Source organism: Lissotriton vulgaris, chromosome 1_1, assembly GCF_964263255.1.
Source record: "Lissotriton vulgaris chromosome 1_1, aLisVul1.2, whole genome shotgun sequence".
NCBI lineage: Eukaryota > Metazoa > Chordata > Amphibia > Caudata > Salamandridae > Lissotriton > Lissotriton vulgaris.
Genome location: NC_141685.1, coordinates 1,763,023,276 through 1,763,045,263, shown reverse-complemented (window position 1 = coordinate 1,763,045,263; position 21,988 = coordinate 1,763,023,276). Strand labels below are relative to the sequence as shown.

Genomic DNA, 21,988 nt, shown 5'->3' with positions numbered 1-21,988 from the left:
AGATCGGTGCGCTAAAGTCCACCATTAAATCCAAGCACGTCGACGGACAGCGACACAAACAAAGGACTCGAGTCTCGGAAGCTTCTCGATCCGAAGCATCAAGTCGACAGGCCCCAGCTCGTCAAAGGCCTCGAGTCGAAATCCAAAAGCGCCTCGAAGGACCACGTCGAGTCAAGACACAAGAGCGCGCCTCCGACGCCACAAGCACCGAAGTCGACGCAAGAACAGAAACTTATTGGCAAAAAAGGCAAAATCGGTCGGCCCTCCAACGCCGGCCCCAAAGAAGGTCCGTCTGTCTAAGGACACTGTGCCACCAATAAAATTCGGTCTGCCCGCGACTGCACGCCCTAAAGAGCTCGATCCGAAGCCTGAGGTCGACACACCCAAGAAGGGTCATTAGGAAAAAGGACACATCCTCTAGAAGAGGACTTCTGTACCAAGAGCCCTCATATGATGACCAGTCGAAGCTACATATCGACTCCGAATCTTGTAGACTTATTATCTATCAAAGGAAGATCGGGTCAGAACATCCTCTGGAATCATACAAAATTCCACTCAAGAAGAAAAGGGATTCTTCAACGTCGCCTGTCCTTTTTGAGACTGTGAGGTACCATGGCCAGGACACTTCTGCATACTCTCCCACACCCACTACTGAGGATATGGGAAATGGGGTATGATGATGATGAACAATATCATTACCCTGCAGACACAGATCAGGATGACCAGACTCAAGCCTGGACGGACCCTGCTGACCAGGAGGAGTCACAGACTATTCCGGATACTCCCTCTTATCCTGTTAAAACTTCATCAACAGAAGATACAGCTGCGTTCAACACTTTGATTGAAAGGGCAGCACTAAATCATGATGTGGACATGCATGCTGACCCAGTTGAGGAGGACTTCCTGTTTGACACTTTCTCCACTTCAGAGAAATCTGTTAAAACTTTACCAATGCTAAAAAGTGTCCTTAAACACGCAGGGGACATTTTCAAGGAAACCACTAGAGCAAGGGTTCTCAACCCAAGGATTGAAAAAAAATACACACCGACGCCTTTGGACCCTACATATATTAAGGGACAGTTGCCATTGGACTCTTTGGTGGTCTCAAATGCTCGTAAGAGAGCCAATTCACAAACTACGGGTGATGCTCCTCCTCCAGACAAGGAATCTAAAGTATTAGAAGCTTCAGGGAAAAGGGTGGCTGCTCAAGCAGCTAATATCTGGAGAATTTCTAATACGCAGGCCCTATTAGCCAGATACGATAGGGCGCATTATGATACTTTAGAGCAACTGCTTCAACATTTGCCTGAGGCCTACAAAGAAGGAGCTGAAATGCTAATCCAGGAAGGGAAGCTCATAACAACGCATCCATTAAATGCGCGCTAGACGCAGCAGACACCGCAGCCAGGGCCATTAACACGAGTGTCATGCTCAGGAGACATGCTTGGTTGCGCATCTCTGGGTTTAAACCAGAAATTCAAACCACATTATTGAATCAGCCTGTAAACCCAGATTTTTTTATTTGGTCCTGATGTGGACACAATCTTAGAAAAGATTAAAAAAGACACGTAAACAGCCAAGTCTATGGGTGCCTTGCAGTCCCAACAGTTCAGAGGAGGTTCCTTTCATCGCTCCTGTAATAGAGGAGCTACACAAGGCCAGGCATCACAACAAAGTCCATACAATAAAGGGAGCATGCAGACCACCTTTAATAAAAACAATAGTGGTGGATACCGTGGAAACAGCAGCAAAGGCAGAGGACAAGGGAACAACACCAGATCCTCCGCCAATTATAAACAGTGACGCCTTGTCACTGCCCCCGGACCATGTAACACCGGTCGGGGAGCGATTACAACAGTTCCTGCCAGTCTGGGAGAGCATTACCACAGACAGGTGGGTGAGACAACTTATTCAGTACGGCTATTGTCTAGAGCTCACTTCCACTCCACCCAACATACCCCCAAGACACCGTCCTATGTCCGCAGGGCACATAGACTTATTGCAGCAAGAAGTTATCAGCATGCTGCAAAAAGGGGCCGTAGAACTCGTCCCCATACAGGAACAGGGCACAGGGGTATACTCACTGTGCTTCTTAATACCCAAAAAGGACGGGTCTCTCAGGCCAATACTGGATCTCAGGCCCCTAAACCAATACATCTTGTCAGAACATTTTCACATGCTCACTTTACAACAGGTTCTGCCATTGCTCACTCAGGGAGACTTCCTGGCAACGCTAGACCTAAAGGACGCATACTTCCACATACCAATACATCCTGCACACAGGAAGTAAGTATCTCAGGTTTACCATACAAAATCAACATTACCAGTTCAAGGTACTACCTTCCGGGGTAACAACAGCCCCAAGGGTGTTTACCAAGTGCCTAGTGACGGTAGCAGCGCACCTGAGGAGAAACCATGTCCACGTCTACCCCTATCTGGACGACTGGCTCATCCAAGCAAAGTCAGTCCAGCAATGTGCCAGCCACATGTCTCGCACTATTCACCTCCTCCACAGCCTCGGATTCTCATTAAACTACGGAAAGTCTCATCTCCAACCTGCTCACGTACAGCAGTACATGGGAGCGACAATGGACACTGCTAGCGAAGGCACAGCCAAATTCAGCAAGAATCAGCAGCATTCAATTACTGATTCAGAAATTCAGACCCCAACACTCGCTCCCAGCGTTTATGCAGTTGATAGGCATGATGGCCTCCTGCATCTTCATAGTCCCTCACGCGAGACTACACATGCGTCCGCTTCAGGAGTGCTTAGCACGGCAGTGGAACTAGGCTCAAGGACAATTGAAAGACCTAGTGTTGGTGACCGGTCGCGCATACAACTCTCTGCATTGGTGGAACCCACAAAACCTTTGCAGGGGACAACCGTTCCAAGAGGCTGTACCACAAATAGTGCTGATGACGGACGCATCTCTCCTGGGCTGGGGAGCGCATGTCCTCCATTACACAGTACAGGGTCTATGGACGACACAGCAAAGGAAGATGCATATCAACCTATTGGAACTGATGGCAATCTTCATGGCGATGAAGGTGTTCAAGGTACATTTGTGCAACAAGGTCATGTTGATCCGGACGGACAACATGACTGCCATGTACTACACACAGAAGCAGGGAGGGACACACTCTCCACAGTTGTCACACCTAGCGCAAAGCATGTGGAAGTGGGCCATTCAAAGGAACATATTCCTCATGGCGGAACACCTCCCAGGCAGGGACAACCAGATGGCGGATCTGCTCAGCAGACACAGCCACCAGATGCACGAGTGGGAGATACATCCCTCAGTGCTACAACCGTACTTCCAGCAGTGGGGTCACTCAGAGATAGACCTGTTCGCTACAAGGGAAAACACAAAATGCCAAAGCTTCGCCGCCACATCCGCAGTCTCAGGGCAATGCAATATGGATGAACTGGTCAGGCAGGTTTGCGTACGCTTTTCCCCCAGCCCTGCTTATACCACTAGTGGCACGCAAACTGCGACAACACTCCATGACACTCATCCTAGTTGCTCCAACGTGGGCGAGGCAACCGTGGTACACCACGTTCCTAGAACTTTCCGTGTTGCCTCATCAAAGGCTGCGATTAACACCCAGTCTTTTAACGCAGAGCCATGGAGACATTCAGCACCCAGATCCGCAACAGTTGTACCTTGCGATCTGGCTCCTGAAGTCCTAGAGTTTGGTTACCTGAACTTGCCTCCTGACTGTATAGATATTATCAAAGAGGCAAGAAGACCTACAACCAGAGCATGCTATGCGGCGAAGTGGAAACGATTTGCCATCTATTGTACCAATAATGACATAAATCCGCTAGATGCATCCACTCAAAACATCGTTACCTGTTACATTTACATAGATGCAATCTAGCCTACAGTTCCATTCGCATACATTTGGCTGCGGTGGCAGCTTATCTTCAGAACAGGCAATACCCTTCCCACTTCAGAGTACTTGCTATTAAAGCTTTTATGGAAGGACTCAAGCGAGTGATTCCTCCAAGACATCCACCTTCACCTGTCTGGAACCTCAACGTGGTTCTCACCAGACTAATGAGCCCACCTTTTGAACCTCTACACTCGTGTGAAGATTCAATTCCTAAGTTGGAAAGTGGCTTTCTTAGTGGCGATTACTTCACTTAGGAGAGTTAGTGAGCTGCAAGCCCTAACTATTCAGGAGCCAATCATACAAATTCATGCAAATAGGGTAGTGCTACGTACAAACCCTAAATTTATGCCGAAGGTGGTATCCCAGTTTCACATCAATCAGACTATCGAACTGTCAGTGTTCTTCCCAAATCCAGATTCAGTGGCAGAAAGAGCTCTACATACCCTGGATGTTAAAAGAGCTCTCCTGTACTATATAGACAGAACAAAACCTTTCAGGAAAACTAAGCAACTGTTTGTTGCCTTTTCACCACAGCACAAAGGCAACCCCATTTCAAAATCAGGTATAGCCAGATGGATTGTTAAGTGCATACAAATTTGTTATCAGAAAGCTAAACGCGCATTAACAGTTCCCCCAAGGGCGCATTCCACACGCAAGTTTGGGGCATCCATGGCTTTCCTGGGAAACATTCCTCTAGAAGACATATGTAGAGCAGGCACATGGACTACCATACATACATTTACCAAACACTACTGCGTAGATGTACACTCCAAACAGCAGGCAGCTGTAGGACAGGCTGTACTCAAGACTCTTTTTCAGGCTGCTGCAGCTGGCACGGGCAACCACCGCTAAGAGGGAGACTGCTGTACATTCTATGCACAGATATGAATTCAGCAGCCCACATGCCTCGAACGGAATATGCTACTTACCAGTATGCATCTGTTCTTGGCCTGTCGCAGCTGTAGCACTCAGAACGATTCTATAGCATGGACATCACTTACTGTATCATACTCCATCTCTGCCACAATTGCGAAGGATGGAGAGGATGCCCATGCACACTGTAGTCCAGGACCAAAATGTGTAATCATCCGGACCCAACACTAGGCGGCGATCTATGCACAGATATGAATGTCAGCAGCCCTACACGCCAAGAACAGATGCATACCGGTAAGTAGCATATTCCTTCCCATATCTAGACGATTGGCTCATAAAAGCCAAGATATTCAATGTGCCCAACAAACCTCTCAAACAATTCAAACATTACACGACTTATGGTTCACAATCAACTACACCAAGTCGCATTTTCATCCCTCTCATGTACATCAGTACCTAGTGCCTACAATAAACACGTCTACAGCTCTAGCGTATCCCAGTCCAGCCAGGATACAGCACATGCAAGCCAGGATACAGCACATGCAAGTCTTAGTCACAAAATTTCAACAGCAACACTCTCTCCCAGCCAGAGTGTTCATGCGACTAATAGGCATGATGGCATCTTGCATTTTTATTGTACCGTATGCAAGACTGCAAATGCTTCTGTTACAAGAATGTCTAGCACAACAGTGGAACCAGGCTCAAGGACAACTTACAGACCTGGTGTTGGTAGACAGCCGCACACATTGCTCTCTGCAGTGGTGGAACACCAAAAACTTGGCAAAAGGGCAGCCGTTCCTCGAACCTGTTCCTCAAATAGTACTTACAACAGAGGCATCGCTCACAGGATGGGGAGCCCATCTCCTACACCATACAACTCAGGGAAAATGGACCACTCAATAAAACGTGCTCCACATCAATCACCTAGAGCGCTCAAGTCTTTCCAAGTACATGTACAGAACAAAGATGTCTTGATCCGGACGGACAACATGACAGCCATGTACTATACACAAAAACAGGGGGGGACACACTCTCTGCAACTGTCCCTTCTTGCACAGAACATTTGGAGATGGGCCATTCCACAAAAGATATATCTATTAGCAGAGCACCTTCCAGGAGTTCACAATCAGATGGCAGATCTGTTAAGTCGACAGACACAACAGATTCACGAGTGGGAACTACATCCACAAGTTCTTCTACCATTCTTTCACAAGTGGGGTCATCCAGACATAGATCTGTTCGCCACACACGAAAACGCAAAATGCCCAGCCTTCGCCGCCAGGTTCCCACACCCGCTGTCCAAGGGCATTGCGATATGGATGAACTGGTCATTCAAATTTGCGTACGCTGTTCCGCCACTACCACTAATACCACTAATAGTGCGCAAGCTACGACAACAGTCGCTCAAACTCATTTTAATAGCTCCCACATGGGCACGCCAACCGTGGTTCACAACACTACTAGAACTATCCCTAGTTCCACACCAAAACTACATCTGACCCCATCCATGCTAACGCAGAACCATGGAGACATCAGACATCCAGACCCAAACCAACTGAATCTGGCGATAAGGCTCCTGAAGTCTTATTTTGGTTACCTTAACCTGCCACCAGACTGTATAAATATCATTAAAGAAGCCAGAAGACCTACTACTGTTATGTTATGTTATGTTAAAAATTCTTATACCGCGCACTTTCACCGAAACGGTTTCTTGGCGCTCATAACAGATGCGGCGGGCAAGGGCCGAAATTTACTCAAATGCAGCTTTGAAGAGGAACGTTTTCAATGTCCTGCGAAAACATTCATAGGAAGGGCAGTGACGGAAGGGGGAAGGGAGGGAGCTCCAAAATGTGGGGGCTAAAAAAGAAAAACGGAGACCACCATGTTTCTTGCGATGGGTTTGTGGGATGCACAAGAGATTATCAGCAGAAGAGCGTAAATTTCGTGTTGGTATGTACCGCTTTAAATTGGAAGAAATGAAAGCAGGTGCAAGATTGTAGAGGGCTTTGAAGATAGTGCATCCAAGTTTGAAGGTGCAACGTTTGGCCACAGGAAGCCAGTGAAGGCTCCGTAATAGTGGCGAGACGTGCTTGTGCTTCGGCTGGTGGAAAACTAAGCGGGCTGCCTGATTTTGTATCAGTTGAAGCCTCTGGAGCTGATAAGCGGGGATCCCCACGTATAGGATGTTAGCGAAGTCAACCCTGGAGATGACAAGAGCCAGGATGACTAAAATGAGTGCATCTCTGGTGAGAAATCTACAGATCTTGCGTATCCTGCGCAGATGGAAAAAGCAGGATGATGTAACCGCAGAGATCTGAGACTTCATGGATAAATCACCAGAGATGACTACTCCGAGGCTTTTCACAGAGTTGACAGGGCGGGGGGGGACCCAAGTGAGTGGGGCCAAAAGCTGTCGTTCCATGGGTTGGCCGGCCCACCCACCAGCACAAGTTCCGTCTTTGTAGGATTTAGCTTGAGCTGGCTGTGAGCCATCCAGTCAGAGATGTCTAACATGGTGGTTTGAAAGTCGGTGTGGGAGGAGGGAGAGGTATCAATAGGAAAGATCAACTGCAAATCATCCGCATAGTTGAAAATTGTTGCAGAGGATTTGCGGAGGGAAACCATAAGGGGTTGCATATACAAATTAAAGAGAAGAGGGGATAACGCTGAGCCCTTGGGGACTCCACAGGAAAGAGAAGAAAGAGGAGCAGAGAAGGTGGAGAGATGAACCGCTTGGGAGCGCTTGTCAAGGAAAGATCGGACCCAATCAAGGGCCACGCCCTGAATGCCGGCGTTAGTGACACGGTCGATCAATATAGAGTGATCGACCGTGTCAAAAGCCGCCGACAGGTCTAGCAGGACGAGGGCTTGAGAGATGTTATTATCAGCCCCAGCTCTTAAAGTGTCCATGACGGCAGCAATAACCGCCTCAATGGAGTGAAGAGGGCGGAAGCCGGCCTGTTGAGGGTCCAGAAAGGATGAACTCTCAATAAAGCCGCTCAAGCAGCGTGTCACATGGGTTTCCAAGATCTTTCCTAGGTAAGGGAGCAGGGAAATAGGCCTGTAATTACTCAGGACCGAGGGGTCTGCATTAGCTTTCTTTAGAATTGGTAGCACCACTGCCTGTTTAAAGGAGTCAGGGACTACTCCAGTGGCCAACGAGGTGTTAACAAGTGCCAAGGCAGGGTCAGGGCAGGCCAAGAAAATTTCTTTGAGGATATGGGGAGGGCAGCAGTCATTAGGGGACCTGGAACTAACTTTGTGCAGGAGCCTCTGGAACTCGGTGATAGAGATAGGGGGGAAAGCATCCAGATGCTGGGGATTGTTGGTGGGTAACGGGAATGAGAGGGGCGAAGAGGGCGGAGGAATATTATTTTTGATGGTGATGATTTTGTCCTGAAAATAAGTGTTTAATGCATCACATAGAGCCTGGGTGGGCACAGGGGGGAGAGTGACCCGGTCCGGAAGGGAGAGCTCATTGACGATAGAAAATATATCTTTTGCCTTAGAAGCAGACTTAATTATTTTGCGGGAGAAATAGGTAGTTTTTGCCTCGAGAATAGAGGATTTATAGGTTTTTAGATAGTTCACGAATTCAAGCTTGAGGAGGGGATCATAGTTATGGCGCCATCGGCGCTCGGCTTGGCGAAGAGCCAGTTTGTCAAGTTTTAACTGATCAGTGAACCATCGCTGAGCGTCATGAGGGCGCATAGCTTTTATGGTTTTTAGTGGGGATACAGAGTTGCCAGCCGACAACAGCCATTGTTCGAGGATGGAGGCTTGATGAGTGGCTGAGCCGGAGAGCAAGGGGACTGAAGCTGCCAATAAGGAGTGTAGTTCAGGTAAATTAGCTTTCTTCCAGTTACAAGCTAAAATGTTTGTTTTAGGGGGGGGACGGCGGGGAATAGATAGGTCAACGGAAAAGGATATAAGGTAGTGGTCTGACCAAGAGCAGGGAGTCACCAAGGGGGGCGAGATGTCAAGGTTTGCCGTCCAGACCTGGTCCAGTATGTGACCCTTGCAGTGAGTAGGTGTCGAGATAAATTGCCGGCAATTCAAGCTAGTAAGAAGATCCGAGAATTCTTCGGAAAGTCGGCCTTCCCGGGGGTCGGAGGGCCAATAATTAAAGTCACCAATGATGATGACTTTGGCGTTATTAATAATTAATTGGGAGATAAGAGCCCCGGCCTGTTGTGGGAAGGAGGGCATATAGACGGGGGGTCTGTACATAAGGACACAGGTGAGGGAGGACCTGGTGGAACTGAGTTTAATTACAAGAAATTGAGTATTGAGTATTGGGGATCGCAGTGCAGGCTAAGGTGGAGAAAATATGTTCTATGCGAATAATGGCTGCGACCCCACCACCAGCTTGTCCCCCTGGACGATTGGATTGTATGATGTAATAACCAGTGGGGATGGCAGCGAGGATGTCGGGAACGGAGTCGTCTGTTAGCCAAGTTTCTGACGGGAGTAAAATGTCCACGGCACTGTCATCTAGCAGACGGAGAATTTCCAGCTGATGTTTCACCATAGACCGGGTGTTGAGATACAAAACGGTCAAGGGACGCGTCCCCGGTAATGGGGGGGGGTATAGAGCAGAGGTGCGGGTTTAGGGGAGGGGAAGAATCAGAGATCAGTGAAGCCGGGGTAATCAGAATGCCACAATCCTGGGCCGCCCTGGTGGCACAAGACGATAGGGGCACTGCATGCCGAAGAGCATGTAGATCGGCAGACGAGTAGGTAAGGGTTTGGGCAGAGTGAGTGGCCGCTGGGCGCGACCGGCCGCAGACGGGCTGGACTTAGGCGCGACTTCGGCGCGAAGTCGGCGCTCCCGCTGCGCTCGTCCGCTGCGCTTCCGCCATGTCGCCATATTATATAGAACCTAAGTGAACCACTAGACCGCTAACCTGCGCTGTGTAGGTGCAGGGCGGAAGTGGTAGTGTGATAGCGGAAATGGCCCTCGAGAAGGCGGCCCTCCGCACAAACGGCACTGTGCCGGGGCGGAACTGGGCCTGGAGCGATAGGTAAGCAGGTGAGAAGCGCTCACAGAAATGTGCAATCTGTCACAGTTAAAAACATTACACACAGGATTTTACGATCACTTTTAAAAATCGAGCTATTAATCAGCTATCAGGTAAAATGGCAAGAGCATCACACATCGGCAGCCTCAGTCGCCCCGTCTGTCAAATGAATAGAGGCATTTGCGCGCTACATATAGAATTCCCAGTCAGCAACCACTAGACCGCTAACCTGTGCTGTGTAGGTGCAGGGCGGAAGTGGTAGTGTGAAAGCGGAAATGGCGCTCGCGAAGGCGGCCCTCCGCACAAACGGCACTATGCCGGGGCGGAACGGGGCCTGGAGCGATAGGTAAGCAGGTGAGAAGCGCTCACAGAAATGTGCAATCTGTCATAGTTAAAAACATTACACACAGGATTTTACGATCAAATTTTAAAAATCGAGCTATTAATCAGCTATCAGGTAAAATGGCAAGAGCATCACACATCAGCAGCCTCAGTCGCCGCGTCTGTCACATGGGAACAGTCCAGTCCGAACTACCAAGCCATGTCTTTCCCAGACCGGAATCAAGCATCCAAGGCTATCAGCCTTCATCAGCCTGCTATGCTGCTAAATGGAAAAGATTTGCAATTTGCTGCACTAATAATCAAATTGATCCTTTAGATGCTTCGATCCAAAATATTATCTGTTACCTTCTCCATTTACAGAGATGTAATCTAGCATATTCATCTATACGCTTACATCTTGCAGCCATTGCGGCTTATCTACAAAACGGACCTCTGTCGTTGTTGGGAGTACCAGCAATAAAAGCTTTTATGGAAGGAATAAAAATAATTATTTCTCCTAGGTTATCACCCTCTCCAGGGTGGAACCTAAACATTGTTCTTACCAGGCTCATGGGACCCCCCTTTGAACCTTTACACAAATGTGAACTTTAATTTCTCACATGGAAAACCGCTTTCCTCATTGCTATTACCTCTCTTAGAAGAGTTAGTGAGATTCAAGCTTTCACTATACAAGAAACATTCTTACAATTACACCGTAACAAAATGGTTCTAAGAACTAATCCTAAATTCCTTCCTAAAGTAATTACTCCCTTTCATCTAAACCAATCTGTAGAGTTACCAGTGTTTTTCAAAACCCAGACTCTGTAGCAGAGAGAGCTCTATACACACTAGATGTCAAAAGAGCTCTTCTCTATTACATCGATAGGACCAAATCCTTTCGCAAAGCAAAGCAACTATTTGTAGCTTTCTCTCCACCACATTAAGGCAACCCCATTTCTAAATCAGGAATTGCAAGGTAGATTGTTAAATGTATTCAAATATGCTATCACAAGGCAAAACGCACATTAACAGTTCCTCCTAGAGCGCACTCCACACGCAAACTAGGAGCCTCCATGGCTTTCTTAGGGAACATTCCTCTAGAAGACATCTGCAAGGCAGCAACATGGTCTACAACACACTTTCACTAAACATTATTGTGTTGATGTACAAGCCAAGCAGCAAGCTGCAGTAGGCCAAGCTGTCCTCAAAACTCTTTCAAACTACTACAACGGATACAGGTGACCACCCCTAGGGGAGACACTGCTGCACAATCGATGCAAAGTGTAGAATCTGCAGCTCATATGCTTTGAACGGTAAATGCTACTTACCAGTATGTATCTGTTCTTGCCATGTAGAGCTGCAGATTTCTACACGCCCTCCCACCTCCCCGGGACCTCTATCTGTTCCAGTTCGATCTTAATTAGATATACACGCATGGACATCCCTTCTTTCTTTCTACTAACTCCATCATTTCCCATCATGGCGAAAAACAATCTAAGGATGGAGCAGATGGCCATGCGCGCTATCGTCCAAGCGAGGCGTCCCCTATCTCGTGACTACAAAGACTTCTTTCAAGACGACAACATGCAATCATCCGAGCCCAGCACCAGGTGGCGATCTAATGCAAAGTGTAGAAATCTGCAGCTCTACATGCCAAGAACAGATGCATACTGGTATGTAGCCTTATCCTTTTCCTTCATAGGATAACGTGGATTGTTTTTCTTGGAAAAGTTTTCAAGTGTGGAGTTTGAAAACCTAAAGAAATTCTTTAAAATTGTATTTAACAGAAACAACTTCACTTACCTGTTTGCAGGAAATGTCCCAGAATAGTATCTAGGTATAATACTCTTTGTAAGAAAAGTAATCTAAAAAGTAAGTTACCTGGTATTTTACTGAAAAGCCCATTCAAGTCTATGTACTGTATTTACACAGCATTGCATTTCTCTGCAACAATACTGTAAGTTAAGACAAAGTGCATATACCATTACAATCCATACTGTATTACAACTGTATATTTACTGCAAAGTACTTATCACTTACCTGTGCCAGGCTTGCTCGGTTCTAGGAAATAAAATAACTAAAAGAATATTTTTAAACAAAAACAATTGGTCTAAAGTTCAGTCTTTGAGTGTGTAAATTCATTTGCTGACTGAGTGTGTACAACAAATGCTTAACACTGTCCTCTGATACTGCCTTACTTGCCCAACACACTACCCCAAAATATAGAGTAACGTTTTATCTACTTTTACCTCTGCCTACTTTTACTTTTACCTTTTGGGTTCCACTCGACTCTGTGCACACTATACCTCACTTTGGTACAGTGCCAGCTTCCTACCTTAGGTCATTCTCATTTGGTGTTACCACTAAGTACTGGCAGTGACCCAAGTCAGGGAATGTACTAAGGGCCTGATTAAGGTGATCTGTATTGCATACGTATTAAGAGTTAGCAGAGACAAGGATTTAGAGGTCATTCCTTGTTTCAGTGTATCCATACCCTGAGGCATCACTAAGGTTATATGCTTCATTTCATACTCACACACCTAACTAGATCTCTCTGTACCACATTATTCTGTTTTTAGTTCATCAGAGTGTCCAGAGTAGGTCCCCGAGGGCTAGATCTTTGCCTAATATGGATAATATCTGCATAAAATAAATGTACACAGAGCATTTAAGTGACCTTTATGTTGTCTGTGGTCACTGTGAAAATCTGGTAAGGATTTGCGCCTACGCATTAAAACAAGTAATTTTATGGGGAATTCTGAGGGGAATAAGATAACTTGGTATATTCCGAGAAGCATTTATTATATGTAGTTTTCCAGTCTTTCTGCTTTTGTTTGCAATGATATGAAGTTATAAGTGGGGCCGAGGACAACTTTAGGGACAGTTAGGCTTATCAATCCACATTCAGAGATAGACTGCAGGATATGGGCAGTATGGTCTGATAATATAGTTTAGTGTAACAAAGTATCAATAGGAGATGGTAGGAGTTTATTTCAAGGCTGGGAATTTGCGTATACCAGTAGTCTCGAAGTTGTTATAGCTTCAGTTAGGTATTTTGTACTCCCATGACAACTCTGTTGTATATTGATCATGTTCTTATATACTTTTTTTTAAATGGAGTTTCTTCATAAAACCATCTAAATAATTGTGATAGTCACTATCCTGTTAGAGGCAGCATGCCAACATGGTGGCTCTATGTTTACGGTTAAATTACTTTTTGATCTTTATTGCAGGTGTCCACTAGCATTCAAAGACAGTCCTGAGTTTTTGATAACTAGTAAATTAGGCTTAGTAGGCACTTTTCCCTTTGTATTTTTCTTTGCAGTTGTTGGCATTGCTGTATTGTTATTTAAAATGGCATTCCCTCTTTTCTAGCTGTTCAGTGTGAAAGGAAACCCATTGAGTCTCCCAGAGAGAGATCGTCCAACTGTGCTGCTTCCACAGAAAAGATATATATCCGGAAAGATCTCCGAAGTCCTCTTGCTGCCACCACCACATTTGTAACAGACAACCGATCACAAAGGTCCTGTGACTATTCGTAAACACACAAGCTTAACTTTACTACTGGTTTGTATATTGACTTATTGTGTGCCTTATTCTTTTAGGCAATCAGGATTCCTCGATCCTGGAATGCTGGTCAACATTCAGTCTGCACTGAAGCAAGAAAATATGTCTCCTGAAAAGGTACGTTATCATATGATAACTTGAGAAACATGACACATCTGTTAAAATAAATGTAAGTGAATAGATAACTTTGACAGCGTTCTATTTATCACCAAACCTAGAACAAGACTGTCCCTGCTATAATTTAAAGAATTTGACTTACGTTAACAGAAGTAAATGGATTAGCCAGCATCCAGATTATAAAACGTAAATTAGGGAACAAAGCCTTTGTTTGTGATTAGAACCAGTTCTTTAGGAAGCTGTGTGCTTCTGGTATACCCGTTGGGTGACTACGCGCTCTATAAAAACCTAAAATAAATAAAATAAATATTTTCTGTTTATATCCATTTATTTTTCACTTCCAACACACGTGTTTTCAGAGGTGCAGACTAAAATATTACAGTAGCAGTTAAATTGGATTGCAAGCAAGAAGAGGGTTTTTTCGTGAGTATGACTCGTGTCCGTGCATATTGACATACATTATATGCTAAGTAAATTTGCATATATACATAGGTTTGATTTCCACTGTGGTGGAAGAGAAAGGATTGAATATTCACAACTCGGTGTCGACTGGTTAAGTAAATCAGATTATAGATCCCCCCCTCAACTTGATAAGGCACAGGATGGCTCTTCACTGATATGAGAGTTATAAAGGATAATAGGAAGCCAGAATTGCACAAGATAGACATTGGTTTTACCAGCTATAATCAAGTGCGTGGGAAAATTGTGAAGCATGTGAAAATGAGAAAGCTTGGCTGTTCTATGCACTAATCAGTATGAGATGTCTGGATAGTGAAGTAAAAGAGTGGCAAAACTCTGGAACTCTCTCCCAGTTCACATCAGCAACATTACCAACTACATAGCATTTCGCAAAGCCATTAAAACTCATCTTTTTCCTATACTATAGGCCATGTTCCTTTCAGTATCCCCCCAACTACTGCTACAGTTAGCACTGGGATGCCCCTTTGCTCGGGCAGCTATGCGCTCTATAAAACCTGTAACATAACAGAACCTGAGCAAAAGCTGGCTATCCTGTTCATAATAGAAACGTGGCTGGCTGATTCATCTGGCTCCAATTTAATGATTGCCTTTGGAAGTTCGTGATGTGATTACAGTTAATTGAGATAGTTGCATAGGGGATGAGTAGCAGCAACAAACGATACTAATCTTTGCACCTGTGCAGTGTGGTGAAATATATCACATATGAATATCTTGCAGCACAATTAAATGAGAATATGACTGAAACCTGGATAGTCATCCTTATTTATTGGCCTTCCTAGGGGATACCTTATTTAAAGCCCCTTTGTCTGAGAGCACAGTATGGATTATGCCACCATAACTTTAGGAGTTTTGTACTCATTATAAATGGTGACCGGGGTCTCTCCTGACTGTACCCTGTACATTTCCATTGACCGTACGTAATTGCAGGTATAACAACTTGCCATTCAGAGTGGAAAAAAACACAAAAATCTAATGAGCTTATCCGTAAAGTATTCACTTTAGGAACATAACATTATCAATAAGAGAGAACAGTATTTAAGATGATTCACTTCACCCTCTCTTCCAAGAGGTGAGGCACAGCAAATCTTAATAAACATTTAATATGGTTTTATGAGAACCAGCTTTAGTGTGAAGAATATGAAAAAGTATTACAACAGATATTAAAAGCAGTTTGATGATTATACATGAACAATGAATGAATATTATAAAAGCAGACAGCGTATTATGTTTTCTGAATTCTTGTCCTGGCTAATAATGATAATTACTGAAATGTAGACAATTGAGACAGCAAGTTTACTAGAAGTCAGAAAATCTAAATTCTGCCTGAGAGAGCCAAAGACCATTTTTAAATTCATTCTCACTGCAATCTTGGAAAACTGTCCCCATGATTAGTGATGTAACATGGAAAAAGTCAAGGGAATTCTTGAATCATGATACACAAGCAATTCAAGTACTGGTATATAAAAACAGTTATCTTTATATTTATATATAAACTAAATGCATACTATAAGAACTAAATCTACATATGACATATTGTCAAATAATAAACATCAGTGCATAACCATAATCAACAGTTGTAAAGAAGAAACCATAAGTGAATCGTATAAGCCAAAGAGGATTGGTGAGCAGAAGCATCATATAGTGTGCACTTTATCAAACAGTGCAAACATTATGATGTCAAGGAGACCAAAGGGATAAGGTTGAGATATAACTGTAAAAATGTCTTTGCCACGAATTGCCCAAATAACCATACTTCCCACTCCTCTACAGGCACCTATTTCAGACTGGATTTCAACCAGTAACCAGACATTAAAATACATTATCACATTACCACTGGAAAGGTCACATTACAGAGCTGTCGTTTTTCTTTTTTTTTTTTTTTTTTACATTTACGAAATCACTAAAAAATGGTTAAAAAAATTACCTTCGGAAATATAGAAATATCTACATATTTGGGAATTTCAGAATCAATGTTAATAAACCGAAGGAAAACATATTCGTCACGATAAATGTCCGTAAACCCTGCGTGGCCAGATCTGCAGGTAAATATGCTCCCTTCCAGTTCAATAAGTCACTCCTGAAAATGTGAATAGCAGTTGGTTCTTCAATTAATTGAATGTTCTGACAAGGACATTAAAATTCAAACAGAACTTGCAGCAAAATCAACCATCACCCAAACTAGACATTTTAAAAATGCTTAATCAAAAAATCTCTTATTGTGGTGGTCTCATCTAACATGGAAAAGGCTAGTAACTCAACCAAGTTAAAACTCTTAGCTGTTTTGAATGATATTTAGAAAAGCTGAAAAGCCCTACCTCCACCTCGGGACATCGGAAATGATCTGACAGGCCTAATGCATTCTTTTTTCTACTGATCAGTCACCAAAAAAAGTCCCTTGAAGTTCCTAACGTATCCTTACAAGAATGAGGTGTAGTTCCTTCAAGCCATTGGCATTGTGTGTCCTAAAGCTTTTTTCTTGGACGTCTTCATATTTTGTGGTCATACACCATTGTGTATGTGCATAAGTAATGGCCAACCCATTTGTGCCTCAGAACCATTCAAAATGTTATACCTGGAAAAGTTGGTCCTGAACCCTTGAGCTATCATGGTTCCAAAATGTCTGCTATAATAACATTTGAAATTAGAGGTTATTTTACCAACATTCTTGCCACATGCACCTGTGCAGATTTCCAAGCAGATACCTCACAATCTTGACATGAGAAGAACTTCTTGCTTTTTACTTTAATATACCTACTAACTTGTTCTACCAATCAATCACTTTTGACCTTTAGAGTCAACAATGCTTCAAATATTTTCAGCTAAGAAGTTTTCTGGGGAATAAGCAGGGTCGAAGTGTAGGGTTTGAGAAGGTAGAAATATTGGAGAAAATAAGATTGGGGGTAGATTGCTCTATACGTTGTTTTTACGCAAACTTGTTGGCAGGGAAACTAGACGACATAGACAAGCACAGTGAAAAGTGGGCAGATAAGTTGGAAGGGGAGTCCTGCTGGTTTAAAGAGTCACTGGACTTAGGACAGTCTCTCCTGTGCTCTGCACCACTGCAATCGCAGCAGTATAAAACCCTTTATTCACTATATTTCACCCCTGCAAAAATAGCAAAATGGCGGGGTAACACAGGTATCACATGCCCAAGATGTAGCTCACTGGATGCGGATTTAATACATTTATTTGCTGTATGCCCGCAGATACAAACGGTGATAAGGGATATAGAGAGGTTTCTGGACGTCACTCTGAATATCCAGATCACTTTAAAAGCCCCAGAAATACTGCTTGGGATAGTTACAGATACTAATGTTATACAGAAAGAATTCATCTTTGTTGCAATGGCAGTTTTTAGGCTTTGTATAGCCAGGGCTTGGTTGGACAAAAACCCTCCAGCAATGCAAGTTTGTTTGGCTAATCTCTTATCAACTTATAATTTGGAAAAAAATATCTATGCCCGGAAAGGTAGGAAAGGGAGGAGACTGGGGTTAAAGATATGGGATCCCATTATAAGATGGAAAGAGGGGTTGGGACTGTGGGGTTAGGTTAGGACATGTTATATTGGTTGTATTAATTTAAATTGATGTCTACATGATGCTTCGATGAATTTGTACTATTGTTGTATGATGCAATATATCACATGAATTTAATGTACAGTTGGTGATTATGCATTGAATTGTGTGAATTGTGCAATGGTGTAAATAAAAATATAATAAAAAAAAAAAAGTCAGCAATGCTGTCTGAGTGGCTGCTTAAGCCACCTTTGCCAGATAGATAACATTATCTTAGCATCAGTATCTTAGATGCATTCCACCCTTGCTTAGGGAGCATCTGACGTGTTCTTTAGACATGGAACTGCTATAAATCTGCCTGGTGGTGCTTGGATGCCACCACATACATACTACCAGCACTGTACACTTGAAGCTTCCACTAGCATTGCTGCTAGATTATCAGGATGTTTTGCACAATCTGTTTGCGAATGCCTAAGCTTCTCAATGCTGGTCCACACATACCCAGGCTCGCTTTGCTAATTCTTATTTGCTATCTAATATACCCATTTGGTTGAAAATGGGTAACATCCAAGTCGTAATAGTATGCTTAAGTTAGTTTCATTTAGAATGCTTTACTCGCATACCCAATATGAAGACCCTCCTCCCAACCACTTGGCCAAGAAGGGAAGTAGGGAAGGTGGACTTTAGAGGCATTTTACCCTAGGTGGCACGGTAACCACAACGTTTATAATAGGCTCAGCTATACACTAAAGAGTAGCAGAGTTAGTCAGATAACACAGCCTCTTTCCAAAGTGGCCTCAGGGATGTATAGTTTGAATTACGACGAAAGGCGAGTTACTTTTCCATCACCTCCATGAGCTCTTAAAAAAATCTAAAAACAAAATTAACAAATGGTCTAGGGAGTGAAAGATAATGTTATATAGTTTTAGTTGTATGGTTCTCTTTTATGTTAATCTTTCCGAGGGGCAATTGAGTGATCAGGTGACCTCACAGGATGATGTTGTAATTACATGAATGAGTCGATACAAATCTGCAAAAAGATGTAGAGTGGTATTTGTTTATATGTATGTGAACTGCTGTCGAGCTGAACTTCTAAAGAAAAGAATGAAAAACTAGAAGCTAAACTTAGATAAAATGTATCTAAGAATCTTGATTGCTGCTTGGTGACTTTGCTTGAAGGAAAATATCTTGGAGAAAAATGGTTACCTATGAATCAGTTCAACCTGGGATAGCATCTTTTACAAAAATAACTTTCCAAAAATGTTTTACAATACCATTGTTTTCCAAAAACACCTTAGACCAAATAATCATGCCATTGTAAAAAACGTGTTAGCTCAAAATATGTGTTTATAACTTTGCAATATATTTTCTAAAAGTACAATTTTAAATTTGTACTTGAAAAAGTTTTGTTCCAAATTTTAAAACATTATGAATATTTTGGAACAGTAAATATACATTTAAAGAAATCTTTGGTAAGGATACATATACTTAGGAATAAGTGTATATGTTTACAGAGAGGGAAATCCCAACATAAAACACATAACAAAGTAACTTGGCGCTTTAGAGGTATAGGTATAAACCCATCAAAAAAACCAACCAATTATTCTATAATCTGAAAACAAAATCATATTCCTAAATTAAGCGGAGGTTGGGCGTTTTTTCCAAACAAAAATAAAACCTAATAAAAGCCTAAACTTGTCTGTGTACATAAATATTATCTCTTACTTTTTATATTATCATTATTTTTCTTTTTTATCTTATTTCTCTTGTGTTTTATTTACTACTAAAAGCAAAACATAGACTGTTTTTTATTTATATATATATATATATATATATATATATATATATATATATATATATATATATATATATATTTATATATATATATATAATCTATATATCTAGATCATTTGTGGATATATGTACAAAAGCATTTTATAATTATTGGGCCTCCCAGCTGGCTCCAATCAATCATGCGATTTATGGCTCCCCGGCTGACCCAGAGTTCGCCATGGATCGTGGCCAGTTGCCGGGGGGTGAGTACACCCGTGTTTTGTATGCTAGGCGAGGCAGGTTTCCTATGTTGGGTCCGGTGTCGGCTTCGGTGCGGGCGTGGCATGAGGCCAACCGTGCTCTTAAGTGTGAGGGCAAGATAACTATGGCCACACCATTATGGAACTCGGAAGCTCTGGGTAGCCTGCGGAAGTCAAAGGGTTTGGATCGCTGGGACCTGATCGGTTTCTCGCAGGTCCGTGATATATGGGGCAAGAACGGGATATTGACTTTTGAGGAATTGCAGACCAGACACCAACTGAATGAGAGCGAGCGATACCGCTATTCGCAAATTAAGCTTGCACTGGTGGCGGCCGTTCCTCGCGATGTGAAGCTGCCGGAGGCTTCTCCGCTGGAGGATCGAATCCTGGATGGGTATCTTCCCACCAGGGCGATTTCCCTGGTTTACAAGAAATTGGTCAACCACACTGAAGATCCACTGGTGAAAGTCCGGGAACAAAGGGTTGCAGATGGTCTGGTCTTGGATGATGAGGACTGGGTGGAGGCTGTGTCCTCCTCTCGAGAAGTGGCGATCTCCATGAGACTTCGGCTGGTGCAGCTTAGGGATCCTTCACCGGTCCTACACCACGGGCCCTGGGTTGTGTTGCATGGGGCTCGCCTCAAATGCAGATTGTCGTAGGGGTTGCGGTATGACTGGTACCTTTATGCATATTTTGTGGGAGTGCCCAGAGATTCATAATTATTGGACCAAGGTCCATGAGAAAATGATTGATGTGTGGGGTGTACAGATTGCACTTGAAGCACGCCGCTGTTTACTTAATGTATGGGAGCCTTCTGACTTAACGAGTCATGGCAAGCTTTGGGTCACTCTTGCCTATATGATTGCTAAGTGAAATATCGCACAACTAGGGGTGCTTGTCGAGCTCCCCAGATTGGGAAGTGGATGGAAGACCTTGATTGGTGTATGTTTCGGAAGAGAGCTGTTTATGTGGCCAGAAGGAGACCCCGTAAATGGGGGAAAATATGGGATGTCTGGAATGCTTTCCGAGGAGATCTCTGTACAACGCTAGAAATAGAGTCAATATGTGAGGACAGTGAGGCACCATGAGCCCACTTATTTAACTCCTTCATGATTCTGTATTGCTGGAACCCACATTCCCCGACTTTATTTCGCAGACCACCACAGCATGATGGTCTTGTTATTTGTATTTCTTATTTATGTTTAATAAAAACATTTTTTTTAAAAAGCATTTTTTAATTGGAATATATACATTAACAAAAATACATACTAAAAGCGAAATTAAATAAAAATGTTAAGGGAATGTCAAAATTGAAGAAAAAAGGTTTTGCTCAGCTAAATGAAAGAATACACTAGCAAGGAAAACTATGGTATGGTGAAAGATATTTTTGAAAAAGGAATTTTGCAAATATGTTTTGAGAATCTATGTCAAATGTAGGTTAAACTAGTTACCCTTAGTGGCTTGCAAAATGCTATCATATTATTATATCTTCAACTATAAATAACTGGCACCACACACATAATTGCTGTGAGAAAATGGATTCAGATTTGACCCAGTTCCTTATGGGAGCAGTCCAGCCCGAACTGCCAAGCCAGGTCCTCCCTGGACCGGAAACGAGCATCCTGGGACCGGTTTCAGGGCATCACCCCTCCTCAACCAGGCTAGCTTAAATCCAGTGGTGTGGTGAGGGTCAAGACTGATTTGCATATGGCTGGGTCCAAACTGGGGTGGTGTGGTGAGCAAAAGAATAATGTATTAAACCCAGATCCCTGTGACTGGGAGTGAATGTTTGCATTGTCCAGCATTCCATCCATAAGTTGTTTCTTTTGCATATGTCTGCCTAAGTGGGAAGGGTATGCCCAGACGTGGGCCCCGTGCTCACTACACCACTGGATTCAAGCAAGCCTGGCTGATGTAGGGTGATGCCCTGAAACTGGTCCCAGGATGCTTGTTTCCAGTCAAGGGAGGACCTGCCTTGGCAGTTCGGGCTAGACGGTTCCCAAAAGGAACAGGATGAAGACTGATTTTCATATGGCTGGGTCCATACTGGGGTGGTGTGGTGAGCAAAAGAATGATGGATTAAACCCAGATCCTTGTGACTGGGTTCAAATGTTTGCATTGTCCAGCATTCCGTACATCAATTGTTTCTTTTGCAACTTTAAAA

At 43.5% G+C, this 21,988-nt stretch overlaps 1 protein-coding gene across 2 annotated transcripts in view; it reads left to right on the top strand.

The window, feature by feature from the left end:
- Positions 1-21,988, top strand: part of NR2C1 (nuclear receptor subfamily 2 group C member 1) — a 477,706-nt gene that overhangs the window by 198,614 nt on the left and 257,104 nt on the right. For both annotated transcript variants that reach the window (XM_086919061.1, XM_086919062.1), the window contains 2 exons: positions 13,488-13,635; positions 13,718-13,796. In XM_086919061.1, coding sequence (XP_086775187.1) covers positions 13,488-13,635; positions 13,718-13,796 — 227 coding nt within the window. The remainder of the gene's footprint in view (positions 1-13,487; positions 13,636-13,717; positions 13,797-21,988) is intronic.